At 51.3% G+C, this 15,841-nt stretch overlaps 1 protein-coding gene across 1 annotated transcript; it reads right to left on the bottom strand.

Moving 5' to 3' along the window:
* Positions 1-2,878: 2,878 nt before the first annotated feature.
* LOC110079313 (uncharacterized) lies at positions 2,879-8,854 on the bottom strand. Its single transcript, XM_072978133.2, has 4 exons — positions 8,521-8,854; positions 7,741-7,934; positions 5,757-6,527; positions 2,879-5,519 (listed from the first exon to the last, which is right to left on the bottom strand). Exons 1-4 carry the CDS (start codon positions 8,555-8,557, stop codon positions 3,039-3,041), a joined length of 3,483 nt encoding a protein of 1,160 aa, XP_072834234.2. The 5' UTR covers positions 8,558-8,854; the 3' UTR covers positions 2,879-3,038.
* Positions 8,855-15,841: the final 6,987 nt, after the last annotated feature.

Genomic DNA, 15,841 nt, shown 5'->3' with positions numbered 1-15,841 from the left:
CTGCTGTGGTAGTGAACCACAGACGGCCAAGATTCGTGGCACGGGCAGTTACCACGTCCGTGTCACCCCACTTCTCTGAGTGTGGGCACTCATGTCAGTAGCCCCTTTATGTGTGTGGATTTGGGCTTCTCATGTTCCATTCTGCAAGGTGGCTGTATCTACCGAGCCACCTACTTAGGTATAACTCTCAAGTGGATCGAAAACTTGCTCGACAGGACAAGGGACCCTGAGAGGAACTGTTATCTGGACCACTGTGCAAGCTTATTGCTTTGTGGCAAATCCTCTGGTCCTTTTTTTTTTTTTTTGCACAGACAGCCCACGGGGATTCCAGAAATGACTTCCACCTCATAAAACTGGGGGGGGGGGGGGGGAAGGCAGTTGCTGTTCTGTGTGGTTTCGTTTGGGTATCATCCTCTTTGACGCACACCGAGAAGCAGAAAGGTAGCAGTTCAGGGCAGGTTTGGCAGCTGTTTGCTACCTTTCTGCAGCTCAAAGAGGCGTTCAAAATCCGCATCTGAAGTGACTCGGGTCTATTCGAAAGCGGGCAGCCGTGGTCCTCCAGAGGTTTGTAGCCTTCAGTGATGAAGTCTGATGGGGGTTGTAGTCCAAAACCATTTGGAGGTTTTGGATGCCTCCCATCTTGATCCCGGCACGTGGCAGGACCTTCTGCGAGTGCCGAGCGTGGCTGTGGGGAGATTCACCTTTTCCAGAAGAGCTCACCCATCTCTCCGGCTTGTCCTCTTTTTTCCCTTTTGGGGTAGCCGGAGGCGCCGGGGTTTGACTTTGACAGGAACAAGGAGGAGCTGCCCCCCCGCCAGAAGGGTCTCGGGCTTTGAACCAAAGCAGAGTGAACCCCGATTTTCTTTGGACTCGGAGGGTTGGATGGTAAACTGCTGAAAATTTTGGGTGAAGTCCACGTGACAGTCAAAGCAGCTGTTTTTTTTTGGCTCTGGGAGCCATAAAATAAAGATGTTCCGGCCACACAAGGAGAAGAGAGTGTTTTTAGGCTGCTGCTGATGGGGTCGTGCCGTCAATAATTCCCAGTTGCTGGATTGGGGGGGGGGAAGAAAGGGGGGGATGAGATTTAGGTACAGTCCTGAGTGCCAAAGGAATTTCCTCAGCTTCCCTGTATGCCTGTTTTGTCTCTTTTTTTAAAAAAATCAAGATCCTAGTCCTCATGGCAGTAAAAATCAGCTTGGGCGTCTAGGACTGGCTGATTGTTTTGGAAAAAGCCCTAAACTCAAGAGTGGTAGTTGAAGGCGGAGGGAGGGTTCATCGTGTTTTGAAGAAGGCAGCTGCGTAGGGAAATTCTGAATCTGTAAAGCAGCATGGTATGAGAGAGAGAGAGATGGGGGGGGGGGCGAGTATCTGCATGAACGATTAAATTTCCACCACTTGTGGGCATTCCAGAGCTTTGAAACCATCAAAATAACGGTTTTTAAAATCGGAAGAGAATCCAGTTCTTCAACTGGCTTTTGAAACAGGAAATAGAAAAAGCATGGCGACCCTTCCAGATTAAATCTCAAGCCCTAATGATTGACTTTTTAGATTCATGGCAGCGCTCTAAATCCGCTCTGGATTTGGCTCCAGGCGACGGAGGAGGAAATCTGGGCAGTCTGAACCGCTTTGGGCAGAATAGGTTCCGGGACGCCGGAGAGCTCTCCCACAGCGCAAGCTTGACCTAAGAGTCCCTTCCCAAGATCACACCGAACCTATTCCGGAGAGAAAAATTTTGACATTTCGTGTAAAACCTGGAGTAGATCCATCATCACCTCTGTGGAGTAGGGCTCCCGTATCCATGGGGGATCAGTTTGAATCCCCCCCTGGCGGATGCTGAAAAACGTGGATTATAGGAAACATCATATTTATAGTGAACACGAGAATCTCTGGCTCCCTCTAGTAGTGGCCAAGTTTTGGTAATTTCTTTAGAAATATATATTTCTAGGACTTCTAATATTGTCAGACCATGGATAAGCGAATCAGCAGATACTGATCCCGCAGATAACAAGGACCCTACTGTGTACACCTTTGAGCACACGGAGCAGCAGTTGTCTCTATATGATGAACCTGTTGGGATAAAATTTATTTCCTATTATTCCCCCCCCCCCCCCAAAAAAATGGTTTTTAATGTCTAGCGTGCTTGCCATCTGACAGTGAGACTGTGCTACAGGTTCTGGACTGCTCTGGAGATTTGCGAGGGCAACGTACGCCCCCTTTGGGTCTTAATTTTGCATGGCTTTTAATTTGGAGAAGTGACTGGTGGGTGATAAAAGGGGAGCCCACCTGCCTGGTGGGATGCCGATCCCTCCGAAATTGGCTTTAAAAACAAGCCAACAAAAACCCCAATCGGATTGGCATCGGGTCGTCAACGTTGCTTTGCTCCAGGACCAAATCTGGCGTGTTTGGATCCACTTCTGAGTACGCCCTGCCTAGAAAACCCAGGAAAAGATCGCCGTATTTCGCTTGATAGCGTAACGATGATTGTAGAAATGGAGATAAATACATATTTTGTTAAAAGAGGCTGCCTTTCCTTTTCTATGGCCAATTGTTTCCAGGAAACCTGGTTTGGAAGGCAGTTTTGCACCCCTTTCTCAAGGAAAAGGCATCTCTGGTGACTCCTAGCTGAAAGGACCCTGAGTGGTTAGCTGCCTTGCCTGCCTTGCAGGGGTGTAAGGAAGACTGGAACTCCGATAAATGCCAAGAGGTGTTTACAATCCAGCCAAGGGGGGGGGGGTCTGGCAAGGGGCTGGACTGGATGATCTTTAGGGGCCCCCTTCCAGCTCTGCTTTTGCTCAGATTATTCTTATTTAATTCAACGAATGACTCTTGGGTTTGAGCCAAGCTGCGTGTTGGAGGAAAGAACCAAAGAAACAATACACCGGAGATAAATCACCGCTCTTATTTCAGTAACACGGGTGCCAAGCCCTTCCCCCCTCGGGTGGCCGAATGTCCGGACCACTCTTTCAGGAGAATTCCACGGCTGTGCCCAGAACTCGGCAGACACGCTCCCCTCAAAAATGCTCGCCGGCCTCTCTGTCTTAGGCCTCGTCCTCCTCGCAGCCTTTCGGATCTTGGGCTTCCTGGATTTTCAAGATGTCCCAACGGGGTGGCTCCAGGTTTCCGGGCGGCGGAGGGACCCCCTCTGGGGCTCCTTCCGGGGCTCCTTCCTTGCCTTCCCATTTGCCGGGAGCTGGGGGCGCCTTGGCTTCTGCCCCCGGGGATGCCCCGTTGTTCCGACTTCTCGGGATGTAGGACTGGAGGATCTTGAGGAAGCGCCACTCCTCCTGCTCGGACGAAGGGGAGGCCTCCGTCTTCTCCCGAATGGACAGGGTTTCGTCCTCGCAGCCTTTTGGGTCTTGGGCTTCCTGGATTTTCAAGATCTCCCTCCCGCTCCGCTTGGCCAGGAAGGGGCCTTCCCAGTCTGTTCCCTCGTTTTCTGAAGGCCCATCTTCATCACAGCCCGTGGGGTGGTGGGCTTTCTGTGCTTTCAATCCATCGGAGTCCCTCGTCTCCTCTTTGAGAGGGGCCACCACCTCTACCGTCTTCTTCGGAGAGGATGCTTCCTCCGTGTGCATTTTGGGGGCATATGCCTGCAGGAACTTCACGATCTTCCACTCCGAAGGTGTCACCACCTCCCCTTCCTTACGAGGAAGGGGTCCTTCGTCGCAACCTTGCGGATCATAGGCTTCTTCGATTTTCAGCAACCCTTCGAGCTCCCACTCACTCGAAGGAGGGACCACCTCCTGCTCCCCAGGGAGGGGTTCCTCGTCACAGCCCTTGGGGTCTTGAGCCCGTTGGATTTCCAGGATGTTCCTCTCGCCCACCTCTTGTTCCTCAGGCGGTAGGACAACTTCTGCCTGGCCGGGGACGTCTTCTACAGCAGGAGCTTTTGGGAGAACCCTTTGAAGCATCTCTGTGAGATTCCATGCCGGTTGCCCCACCGGTTGGTCGGCTTGGTTCTCCGTCGCCTGAGGCTCTTCCTCCTTGCAGCCTTGAGGGTCTTGAGCCCGTTGGATTTCCAGGATGTTCCTCTCGCCCACCTCTTGTTCCTCAGGCGGTAGGACGACTTCCGCCTGGCCGGGGACGTCTTCTACAGCAGGAGCTTTCGGGAAAACCCTTTGAAGCATCTCTGTGAGATTCCACGCTGGTTCCCCGGCCGGCCGGTCGGCTTGGTTCTCCGTCGCCTGAGGCTCTTCCTCCTTGCAACCTTGAGGGTCTTGAGCCCGTTGGATTTCCAGGATGTTCCTCTCGCCCACCTCTTGTTCCTCAGGCGGTGGGATGACTTCTGCCTGGCCAGAGACATCTTCCACGGCAGGAGCTTTTGGGAGAACCCTTTGAAGCATCTCCGTGAGATTCCATGCTGGTTGCTCCACCGGTTGGTCGGCTTGGTTCTCCGTCACCTGAGGCTCTTCCTCCTTGCAGCCTTGAGGGTCTTGAGCCCGTTGGATTTCCAGGATGTTCCTCTTGCCCACCTCTTGTTCCTCAGGCGGTGGGACGACTTCCGCCTGGCCGGGGACGTCTTCTACAGCAGGAGCTTTCGGGAAAACCCTTTGAAGCATCTCCGTGAGGTTCCACGCCGGTTCCCCTGCCGGCCGGTCGGCTTGGTTCTCCGTCACCTGAGGCTCTTCCTCCTTGCAACCTTGAGGGTCTTGAGCCCGTTGGATTTCCAGGATGTCCTCCGACCGACGTTGGCCGGCCAATGGGGCCGCCGGCTCTTCTTCGCCAGGAAGTGTATCCTCCTTGCAGCCTTGAGGGTCTTGAGCCTGTTGGATTTCCAGGATGTTCCTCTCGCCCACCTCTTGTTCCTCAGGCGGTGGGACGACTTCTGCCTGGCCGGGGATGTCTTCTACAGCAGGAGCTTTCGGGAAAACCCTTTGAAGCATCTCCGTGAGGTTCCACGCCGGTTCCCCTGCCGGCCGGTCGGCTTGGTTCTCCGTCGCCTGAGGCTCTTCCTCCTTGCAACCTTGAGGGTCTTGAGCCCGTTGGATTTCCAGGATGTCCTCCGACCGACGTTGGCCAGCTGATGGGGCCGCCGGCTCTTCTTCGCCAGGAAGTGTATCCTCCTTGCAACCTTGAGGGTCGTAAGCCTCTTGGATTTTCAGTATGTCCTGGTCCTGCCCTTTCTTCCCTAAAACGGAGGTCACCACCTCCTCCTCCTCTTTGGCAGGGAGCGGGACATCTTCTCGTAGCACCTGCTCCTGATCTTCTAGATTGGGAAGGTGGTCCTTCAGCCAGAGGAGAGCTTTGGGGCTCTGCAGGGCGTATTCCATCAGCTCGTCCATGGAGCATTGGGCCTCGGCCAGGACCTCGAAGCTTTTGTTCAGGAGGCCGCGGGACAAGTCCCCGAAGTGGTGAGCCGAGTCGAAATCCGAGCGCAGGTCTGCCATGTCCCGGCAGGTCTGGTAGAGCTTCTTCTGGAGCTCCTCGGGGAGGTCCTTCAGGTGCGCCAGGAGGTTCTCGTACGTGCCGTGGAGGTTGTGAGCCAGGCTGCGGGACATCTCCAAAGCTTTCTCCTCCATCTGTCAGGAAAAACAGAAAAACGGCTCAGGTTGACCGTTCCAAATGAAACGAATAGAAGGTGCCTGGATTCCACCCCCGCCACCAAAACCCATCAGACTTGAGGCAAGAGGGGTATGTGAAACCCTCTGTTGGCCCTCTCCATAATTTGGAAGGGCATTCATTGCTTTGCAATCAACACTAAGAAGCCCTAAGAGAGACCATTTGGGAACAGGGCCAGCTCCGCGGAGAAAGGGTACCTCAGAAGGAAGCATGTCGGCCTCCTCCGCAGGCAGAGAGGTCTCTGAAGCAAGCTGGTCCTGTTTGTCACACCCTGGAGACGTCACGGTGATGTTCGCCATGTCTCTGAGGATGTGCTCGGGGAGAGATGGCGCTGGCTTCGTCACCTGCTCCGGGCGGAGGCTCTGCGGGGCAGGCAAAGAGACATGGCCCGGGCCGCTGGTCTCTGGTGGTGGCGTGGCTCTTTGCTCGGGGCTGCTCCTCTCAGCGGGAGGGGTCATGGCCTTCTCGGGGGTGGTCTCCGCGGGGGGTGGGGTGGGCTCAGGATGGCTGATCTCGGGGGTACTCTCGATGCTGCTGCTCTGAGCCAGGGGCTGGCCAATCTCTTCCAGCCCGGTGCTCTGTGCGAGAGGCGCTTCGAATTCTATTCTGGTGCTTTCGGCGAGAGGTGCTCCGATTCCTATCTTGGGGCTTTCTGCGAGAGGCGCTTCAAATTCTATTCTGGTGCTTTCGGCGAGAGGTGCTCCGATTCCTGTCCCGGTGCTTTCTGCGAGAGGCGCTTCAAATTCTATTCTGGTGCTTTCGGCGAGAGGCGCTCCGATTGCTATCCTGCTGCTTTCGGCGAGGCGCACGCCAACCTCCTCATTTTGGGACTCTGCCTCCTTCAGCTCCCTGAAAGGAGCCTGGATCGTATGCCGATCATGTCTCTGGGTCCATTCCACCGTGATGGCACTCAGCTTCCGGAAACTCTGATGCTTCTCTGGGTGGTCTTCATGCTGGACCTCCCCAATCTGGGGTCCCCCGTGAGAATGACAGTGAGGCAGGATAGAACAAAGGACCAGTTAGGTTCCACACTTTGAGTAACTCCTTTAAAGTTCACCCTAAAATCTGAAGCGGATTCAGTCCCTCACACACCTCAGAGTGATCAATATGGGTGGGATTTCTGGGTGGGACTACAAATTCCATCCTTTTCCACGCTGGGAATTCTACTTACCTGAATTTGGCTCACCTGGGAGAAGGGCCTAAATCAGAAGGCTTTGAGGCTTAGCTCGGCCCAGCTTCCTGTTCAGAAAGGACAACTCCCAGCTAGCACTGGGACAGGAAGCTCGGCCTAGCTCGGCCTCAAAGCCTTCCAGTTCAGGCCTTGTCGCCCAGGTGAGCTACATTCAGATAGCTGGGACTTCCTGCTTTAAAAGAGTGTGTCCCAGGACCCTGGACCCTTTTCCCTAGGAAGCTGGGCTGAGGGCGAAGGCCAGGTCTGTTGTATCTCTGGCCTTAATATGGTAAATAGGAAAGCCAATTAGATTTGCATAAGCCTGGGAGTTAGGAAAGTTTTAAGGATCAGATCATACTTCCGCACTATTAGAGAGCAGGCCAGGTAGGCAGGGCTTGTCAGCCATGGAAGGCAGCCCATCTAGGAGAAGGAAAACTCCGATTTCAAACCTCCACTGCCTTGTGGCTATATCCACTGATGGAAAAGGCTTCAGGAGTTAACCTCGAGGCAAAATCCGGAGCTGGAGTCCCGAAGGCAGCATGTGTCGTTCTGCCAACTCCTGCGACATTGCTGGAACCAGTTGTATTGGCTCTTGCCTTTCCATTGGATCATTTCAGCAATGTGGAGAGGGGGGATCTGCTGCTTGGGTAACAGCCTATCATCCATATTACCTTACCCAGGCTTCATGCTCTGGAGAGGACACTCCTCGATTCAGAGCATGGTACCATAGTCTCTCGAGACTGAAGGATGCCTATACCAGCCTTGGTAGGATCCACTATGGAGGAGGATGGGATTCATAATCCAGAAAATCTGAAAACCCATGGCTAGTTATCATTGTATGTGGTGAGGAGAAATAAAAAAGGGGAATATCCTTAAAACTGCAGCTGGTTTTAAGCATGTTCTCCCCTTCCACAAGGCAAAAAATAGACTTTTGCTTGATTTTTTCCAGGGTGACCGTTCTTGTAAATTGGGCCTGATCCCCATGCACAGCGAGGCAGAGCGGCGCGTACCAAATTTATGGTCTGATGGAGCTGGCACAGGCTCTCTTGAGTGTTGCGCCGGGCCATCCTCAGCTTGCTGAGCGCCATCATGTACGCCCGCTGGCGGAGTTTGCTGGAGAGGTTGTTGATCCGGTCCAGACACATCTGGACTTGGTGGTCAGCTGCCGAGTCGTCCAGCTCTTCCACAGCTTTTTTCAGGTTTCCTGGAGAAAGGGGAGAAAGCTGTGGTTGCGGGCAGACCTTCCAAAACCATATTTTTAACAATATATCAAAATTGGCTACCAGAGAGGATTCTCCTGAATTTATCTGGCTTGGCCTTAAAAAAATCACACGTGTAAGAGGCAATGGACCCCAAGCTGACCACTGATAACATTAACAATCACAAAGTCCAGTAAGAGCTCTGTATCCCTGGGATCAATATCTCGGGTTTCTCTTGTCAGCAGTCTGAAAATATTAAAAGGAAAAAAACCTGAAAGAAATATATATTTTCAAGGTTATTTACCAGAACTGGCCACTAGAGGGAGACAGAGACTATGCTATGTATTCTTGATGCTGGAATACATAGCATGCTTGTTGGCTCCCTCTGTTGGCCAGTTCTGTTAAATACACAGTGAAAATACTTTTTTCTGTTTTTTTCTTGTCTTTTACTATGCTATGTATAGCGTTTGCTGCTATCCACAGTTTTCAGCTTCCGTGGGGGGTGGCTTGGAACCAGTCCCCCATGGATCCTGGGGTCTACAGCAGCTGATCCGTCCTTCCCGGCAACCGAGCCCCTCAAAACAGTGTTACCTATCTCTTCCTCGGTGAGGGGGAGGTAATGATCCATGAGTTCGTCGGACTTATCCAGCAGCCGGTCCACGGTCCGCACGAAGAGCTGGCAGACTCTGCAGTTGAGGATGCTGTGCGGCTCGGTCAAGTCCGTCTCCGAGTCGAAGCCGACCTCCAGTTGCTTGAATTCGTTGGCAAACTTTGAAGCGGCCACCTCGGCCTCCTTCAAGATGTTGGCTGTGGTTTCCCCCAGAACCTGGATCAGAACAATCAGTACGGAGTATGTGATCAGGCATTGAAGGCCAAGGAAGGACTTTTGACCTCTTTTCTGGTGTTAATCCAACTTTCAGATCAAAGCCACGACCCCCCCCCCAGGGATTTTTTGGCTAGGGGAGATGATGACTCCACCCGCAGCCGACTCCCAAGGCTTCCCTGCTTTCTCTGAGCTTTTAGAACTCCAGAAGAGCTACGCAACTTGAATGTTGACAATGAAGGAACTGAAATTGTTTAGAGATTTTGTATCATCAATCCGAACCATCAATCCAAATGGGAACCCCTGGCCAATAATCAGAAGACTCAGAAGAGCATCAGTGAAAGAACTAGAAAAATCATCACATGTCAGGAGGATGTGTCATGGGAGACCAAGATGCTTCGTACCACGCACAACCACAACCCGATGCCTTCCTGATTTCTCTGAGGTGAACCATAATCCTCGCAGCAGCTGACAGATTTCCCACCACCACCAATAAGAGTGTTTCCCATTGGAATACAAAGTATTTGGGAAGGAACTGGCTTTCAGTGGGCAATCAAGAGCCGTTGACTTGACAAAAGACCCCCTCCTCGTACAACCAGAAAGTTGTTAAAACTGGTCTGGATCAACACAACTTTCTCTCTCTTATTATTGTTAATTTGGACTTCCCTGGGATCTAACTTTTTGCTGTCACAATGAGAGGCCCCAACTTGCATACTTATCACAACCTTTCCTTTCCCAATTCCTTGTGTTTGTTCCGTCACTTGAGGCCACCACGTTCCAGATCCACCACGGCAAATTACTTTACTTTACTTTTACTTTATTTAGACTTATACCCCGCCCCTCGAAACAAAGTCTACTCGGGGCGGCTTACAAAAAAATGATAAAATACAACAGAATAATATACTTACTAAAACTAATAATACAACAACTAACTAATGGATATATACATTATCAAGATGGGAAATTAAAGAAACGAAACAGTTAATTGACTGGAAGGAAGGCCTGCCTGAAGAGCCAAATTTTTAAGTGGCTTTTAAAAACACCCAGCGAGGGAGCCAGGCGGATTTCCGTTGGTAGAGTATTAGAGTAGAGTATTACCTTCTCTATGGTGAAATCTGTGTCTTCCATAATGCTCATTGGAAACATCACCTCCAGAGGGGTAGGAAGCAGATCCTGCTCGCCCGCGATCGCTCGGTCCCCCTCCGGTAAGATTTCCTGGGTTATTATTTGGGGGATCACCCCTGAGTGATCTGGAGACAGGTCCTCCGGCGTGTCCCATCCCGCATCTTCATCTTCCCGGCTGCTGCTGCTGTTTGTGACGGGCAACAGAGCTGTGGAGAAACCTTGGTTTTACCTCTCATCCCAAGGCACTCCTTTGAAAACCGGCAAGTCCTCCCCGGTGGAAAACAGCCGAAACCTCTCTTTCTACCCCTCCCAAAAAGGCCCATTCTGTGCTTATGGAACTCCCTGCCTCATGAGGTGCTGGGCAGCTGAGCGCTTCTGCCTCTTCCAAAAAGGATATATGCCACATCGGCTTGTATAGGAATATTGCAATTCAGAGAAGCCGACCGGGGGGGGATACCAAGACAGGCCAGTCACAATCTGTGTTCGTGAAACGTGGAGAAGTAACTTTGGGGGGGGGGGGGGCAAAATCTCTTTGATCCCTCGGGCTGGCTGGGGAGGCTGTTAGTGACAGTACCCCCCCCAAAAAAGGAACTTTTCAAAGTTCCTTTGCTGTTGGGGGGGGCACAATTTGGGGTTTTTCTAGATACAATTTAGGCTTATCAATAAACCACCAGCAACATCCATTTCCACTGTTGCTTGGATCCTAATGATCCATGTCCCTTTGTCCCACCTGACGGTGAGTTCTAATTCTGACTTCTGCCACCAGGAATTCTGGGGCTGGTAGTTCTCGAGAGGGCACCGAACTGGCAAGGCCCTCGTGCTTTTTCCGATGACGCCCAACTTCAGCCTTTCAACTTAGCAGGATGGTGGCCCGGATTTCCCCCTCCAGGTCAGCAGGGGCCACTCATTCCCCAACCCCTACACAGATGATGATGATGATGATGATGATGATGATGATGATGATGATGATGATGATGATGATGATTGCGAGTGCTGGTTTCCCCGTCTGTCCCTCCCCTCTTACTCACGGTGCATCTCCAGATGGTCCTGTATTGAATCCAGAACGACCGACTCCAAGTCCTGGGTGGATAAATAGTCCCCGGAGAGGCTGTCGGTTTCTCTCTGCCCGAGCTAAACAACACAATAAGTGGCTCTGGCGTTACGGTGTCTTTCCACGAGACCTCTTGAATGACTGCGGGCGCGTGGGATTCAGATCTCTGGCTGTGGAGCCAAAGGCTGGGAGTTCGAATCCCCCCCCCCCGGGCCTCCTTGACAGGGGCTGGACTGGATGATCCTTAGGGGTCCGTTCCAGCTCTGCTGTTCTAAGACCAGGATGATGATTTAAAAAACACGCACACCAATCTGGTATTATACGTACTGTATAACAGATACAAGTTTAAACCTAAGTATCTGTTAAATATCAGCGCAGTATGTATGTATGTATGTATGTATGTATGTATGTATGTATGTATGTATGTATGTTGTTGTTGTTGTTGTTAAAGTCAATCTAAGCAAACAGTAGCCAAGATTTTAATGCCAAGATTTTAAAACAGCATAAATGGGAACTGCCTATTTATCCTTAATTCACAGCTTCAAGATTTATCTTTCCAGTCATGGACTTGGTACTCAGTGCGAAACACTAGCCTTGACACCTAACTTTTAACAGTGCCTTTTTTAAAAAACCAAAAACGAAAATAGTAAACACAGATTTCTGGCCTGGTTCGTTCAGCGTTTGCTGCTTCTCGGAGAGAGTTGCAGAACATATTTATGTAGGGTGTTTTGCCCTTCATGCAGCCGACTCCGGGGGGGGAGGAAACGGTGCTGGGAGGACAACTCAGGTAAAGCTATAGGCTTACTCGGCTGTGTTTCCAAGTACCTGGGCGCTCTCGTCGTCATCTGCAGGAGCGTCGATTCCCCCACATGTGGCCCGGCGTGCCGAGTTCGAAAGAGGGAGAAAAGAAGGCCGGTTAGACTGGAGAAAGCCTTACACCAGAATTCCCATCTTGTTTTATGGTGGCTTCTCTCCAACCTGACGCGTTCCAGAGGCTGGGAAGAACAACTCCCATTCTCCTTGACCGCTCAGCCGGGGCTTATGGACACTGGGATCAGAAGCACCAGGTTCGAGGACACTCATCTGGGGTCCCTTCCTGTCGGCACCCAACTCCACCTCTTCCCTCTCACACCCACCCAGATTGAGACCCCTTTCCTACACTCGGTGACATGTCGAATTTCCATGTTCTGTCTGTGGGTGAAGAGCTTAAATCCCGTGGTTTCATTTCCTTTGGAGGACCTTTCCTTCCTCCCTGCACGATAACTCTTTAAGGCTTTGCGCTCTGTACATGCTCGAAACCTGTCCCTCCTGTCCGTTTTAGGGCCGGGAAAGGCAGCCGCATGGCCCAACCTAGTGATCAACCACAAGGCTCCCTTTTAAGAACCAAAAGCCACCCAGCAAATCCCATTTTTAAAAAATCCCATTTGTTGTTTTCCTGTAGCGTTCCAGCTGGAGGTTGCTCCCAGCTGCTTACTTGGGAGTTATAGTTTAACTTTCCCCCCATGTTTTTGGGATTCATTCCCGAGCCCCTTGGAAGCCAGGCTGTGGGGTGGGAAGAGGGGAAGCAGCCAGTTCCACCAAAAAAACATGGGCCGCTGTTATGTGTTTGTGTTGGAATTGGAGAGCGGGTCTTGGCTAGAGTTAAGGGCTCTTAATTGCCCGCTCTCCTCCAAATCTCTTTGCATGACAGATCAGGGCAGCTCAGAACAACACAGGGCTCTTGAAGGAACTTAATTCTGATTTTCCAAGCGGGGCTGACACTTTTCCGAGGGGAACGCTCAAGTTTGTGTGGTTGTGTGCCCAAAATGGCATCACCCTCTTTGTGAAGCAAAAAAGTCCCACTCTTTTGACCCTGGAACCCCTGATTTCTCTCTGCTCCCCCTTCAGGGGCCCGTGTCATCTTTCCCACGCCGTCATGTGCTCACCGTCGGCCATGATTTCCGTGCGCCGGGCTCGCTGGGACGGGCTAAAGAGAGCCCCCGGTTGGCAACCACATCTTCCCTCTTTCCACCAAGGACTGGGGACCCCCAAGGAGGGTCCAGGATTCCGTGCGGTTGTTGCAAAACACCGTGATGTCACAGACAGCTAAAGCCCAGACCACCGGCTGCCTTGACTACTGCTTGACGTCTCCTTTGGGGCTGCCCGACCAGGGAGCCTTCCAGGATCTTGCGCTGGCAGAGAGAGAAAAGATGGTGCCAAGATAATGCCGTGATTCAAGGCCGGTCGGTCGAGCCGGTTGCTTCCCGCTGATGAGCCATGGCAGGATGTAAGGAAACAGGCAGATGGAGACCCCCCCCGTTGACCCCTGGATGGGTAGAGGAGTGGAAATCTCTTTGGATCGGGGCCAGATCTTAAGCCGTTTCCCCTCCTCTCCTTCCCAGGGATCCATCAATTTGTCAGGGGAAGGAAGGGAAGGGGACTGGATGTCCCATTTGCCCCTGAATCTTTGCTGGGCTGCCGGGGGGGGGGGGGAATGAGTGTCTGTGTAAACAGAAAAGAAACAGCAGCAGGTGGGTGTTTTGGTTGCTAGAAAGAGACCAGGGTGGTAGATGATGGACTGGGCATGCAGCCGGCGGCTGGTTCAACACCCATCATCCACGGTGGAAGAGCTGCTGCACACACAGGGTGCCCCAGGTGGGTCCGAGAGAAGACCTCTGTCTGAAAGTCTTGGGTAAAGACTGTCAAGAAGTCATTCTCAGTCTTTGGTGGCTGAGGAGCCCAAGGTTGAGAGTTCGAATCCCCCCACCGCGCCTCCATGACCAGGTGGTGACCTGGATGATCTCGAGGGCCTCTCCTCACTCTGCCGGTCTAAGATGATTGATATAAAATTTTTAAAAGCTTTAACCCAGCCCTTTGTTTACCACCATGAGGACTAGAACCTTAGGGGTTCCTCAGGAAAACGGAGATCAACAGTTCCCAACTTTGGGTAACCCCAGTTGGTCTCTGACTGCGATTCCCAGAAGCCGCACCTCTGCTGGCCCGGAACATCTGGGTCTTCCCCCCCCCAGCTTGGGAGCCCCACACTGGGGATGAACCATGGACCTCCTGGTTTGCCGAGGGCCACATTTCCAAACAGGACCAGTTTTGATGGTGGGCAAATCAAAGATACTCCCTGATTTCTCCCTAGATTCTTCGTCGGAGGACGGCAAGGGGACATCGTCGTCCCTGAATGATGCAGGGCAGGAGAGAGAGGTATGGCCCAGGGCCCTTCTCCGCGGGGGGGGGGGAGACACAGGGCCCTTTGAACATCACCATTGAGCCTAGATGGTTTCGGAATTCCCCCCCACACACACGTCATTCCCGATGATTTTCTCTCGGTCTCTTTTCTTAGTGGCTTTTTAAAAAAACTCCGCGATGGCTTTTTCTCTCCGGATCCAGAGTTTTGAGCGCTCTGAAACTTCCCGTCGGTGAGGGGGAGACTCTGCCAAAGCTTCCCAGTGGGAAGTTTTTAATGGCCTCGTTGGGAGCTTGCTAATTTTAAAGGTGCCCAGGAACTGCTGGAGAGCTTAGGGGGGTGGAGGTCTCTGGCTGCGGAGTCAGAGGTTGGGAGTTCGAATCTCCCACTCAGCCTTCCTAACAGGGGCTGACCTTGATCGCCTCTCAGGTCTTAACATTCTGATGGGGCAAACAGACCCACACGGCTGTCCCACTAGGTAGTCGTAACCCAGACCGGCCACTTGCTGGAGGCTTTCACACCCCCAGACCCGACGGCAGATGCCAGCAAGCCCCCCACGGAGGAAGAGGGCCTGGAAGAGTCGGCCTTCCTCGTTGCCAGGCAGATTTCCAAACCATCTCCGTTCCAAGAGGTCCAGCCGGTTCAGGATGAGGCTTTACAGCCAGGTAAGTGCCAACCACGTGGATGAGCACAGATGGGGGGGGGGGGAGGCTGTCCGTTCAGGGGGTGGAGGAAGGGGTCCGATCCCAGCATCTGGTGTACAAAATGGGTGAAAACCAGGGACCTAGGGAATATTTTTAAAATCATTTCTAGATATCTGCTGCTTTCCAAATTTTGAGATGCCTGAGACTCTCCCCGGCTTAAGCGAAACTCTTCCACCTGCAAAAATAACCCCCCAGCTTTTTCTTTCTTTCTTTCTTTCTTTCTTTCTTTCTTTCTTTCTTTCTTTCTTTTTCTTTCTTTCTTTCTTTCTTTCCTTCTTTCCTTCTTTCTTTCCTTCTTTCTTTCTTTCTTTCCTTCTTTCCTTCTTTCCTTCTTTCTTTCCTTCTTTCTTTCCTTCTTTCCTTCTTTCTTTCCTTCCTTCTTTCTTTCTTTCCTTCTTTCTTTCTTTCTTTCTTTCTTTTTCTTTCTTTCTTTCTTTCTTTCCTTCTTTCTTTCCTTCTTTCTTTCCTTCTTTCTTTCCTTCTTTCCTTCTTTCTTTCCTTCTTTCTTTCTTTCTTTCTTTCTTTCTTTCTTTCCTTCTTTCCTTCTTTCCTTCTTTCTTTCCTTCTTTCTTTCCTTCTTTCCTTCTTTCTTTCCTTCTTTCTTTCTTTCTTTCTTTCTTTCTTTCTTTCTTTCCTTCTTTCCTTCTTTCCTTCTTTCTTTCCTTCTTTCTTTCCTTCTTTCCTTCTTTCTTTCCTTCTTTCTTTCTTTCTTTCTTTCTTTCTTTCTTTCTTTCTTCCTTCCTTCCTTCCTTCCATCCATCCATCCATCCATCCATCCATCCATCCATCCATCCATCCATCCATCCATCCATCCATTTTTGGCCTGTACTTTTAGCCCAAGACACATCCAAAACACATGCCACTTTATGCTTTTTCTTGGAGAAACCTGTGCCAGGAGGAAAAAAATCTGACATTTTATACCAAAATTCTAATATTTTGGCACCAACAGTTGTTAATTTCCCAAGGAAGAAAGAAATTGGGGTAAAATAGCCAAGAAAGATGGTGAGAGTTCTCAGGAAAATAAAAATATTTTT

Source organism: Pogona vitticeps, chromosome 7, assembly GCF_051106095.1.
Source record: "Pogona vitticeps strain Pit_001003342236 chromosome 7, PviZW2.1, whole genome shotgun sequence".
Lineage (NCBI taxonomy): Eukaryota > Metazoa > Chordata > Lepidosauria > Squamata > Agamidae > Pogona > Pogona vitticeps.
The sequence above is the reverse complement of the archived record's forward strand: the minus strand, read 5'-3'. Positions and strand labels throughout refer to the sequence as shown.

Coding starts and splice junctions, on each gene's coding strand:
- LOC110079313 (XM_072978133.2), bottom strand. CDS start 8,557: ATGGATCATTACCTCCCCCTCACCGAGGAAGAGATAG. Junction 6,528..7,740: donor TCCATCAGACCATAAATTTG/GTACGCGCCGCT, acceptor GGGGGACCCCAG/ATTGGGGAGGTCCAGCATGA. Junction 5,520..5,756: donor CCGACATGCTTCCTTCTGAG/GTACCCTTTCTC, acceptor TTTTCCTGACAG/ATGGAGGAGAAAGCTTTGGA.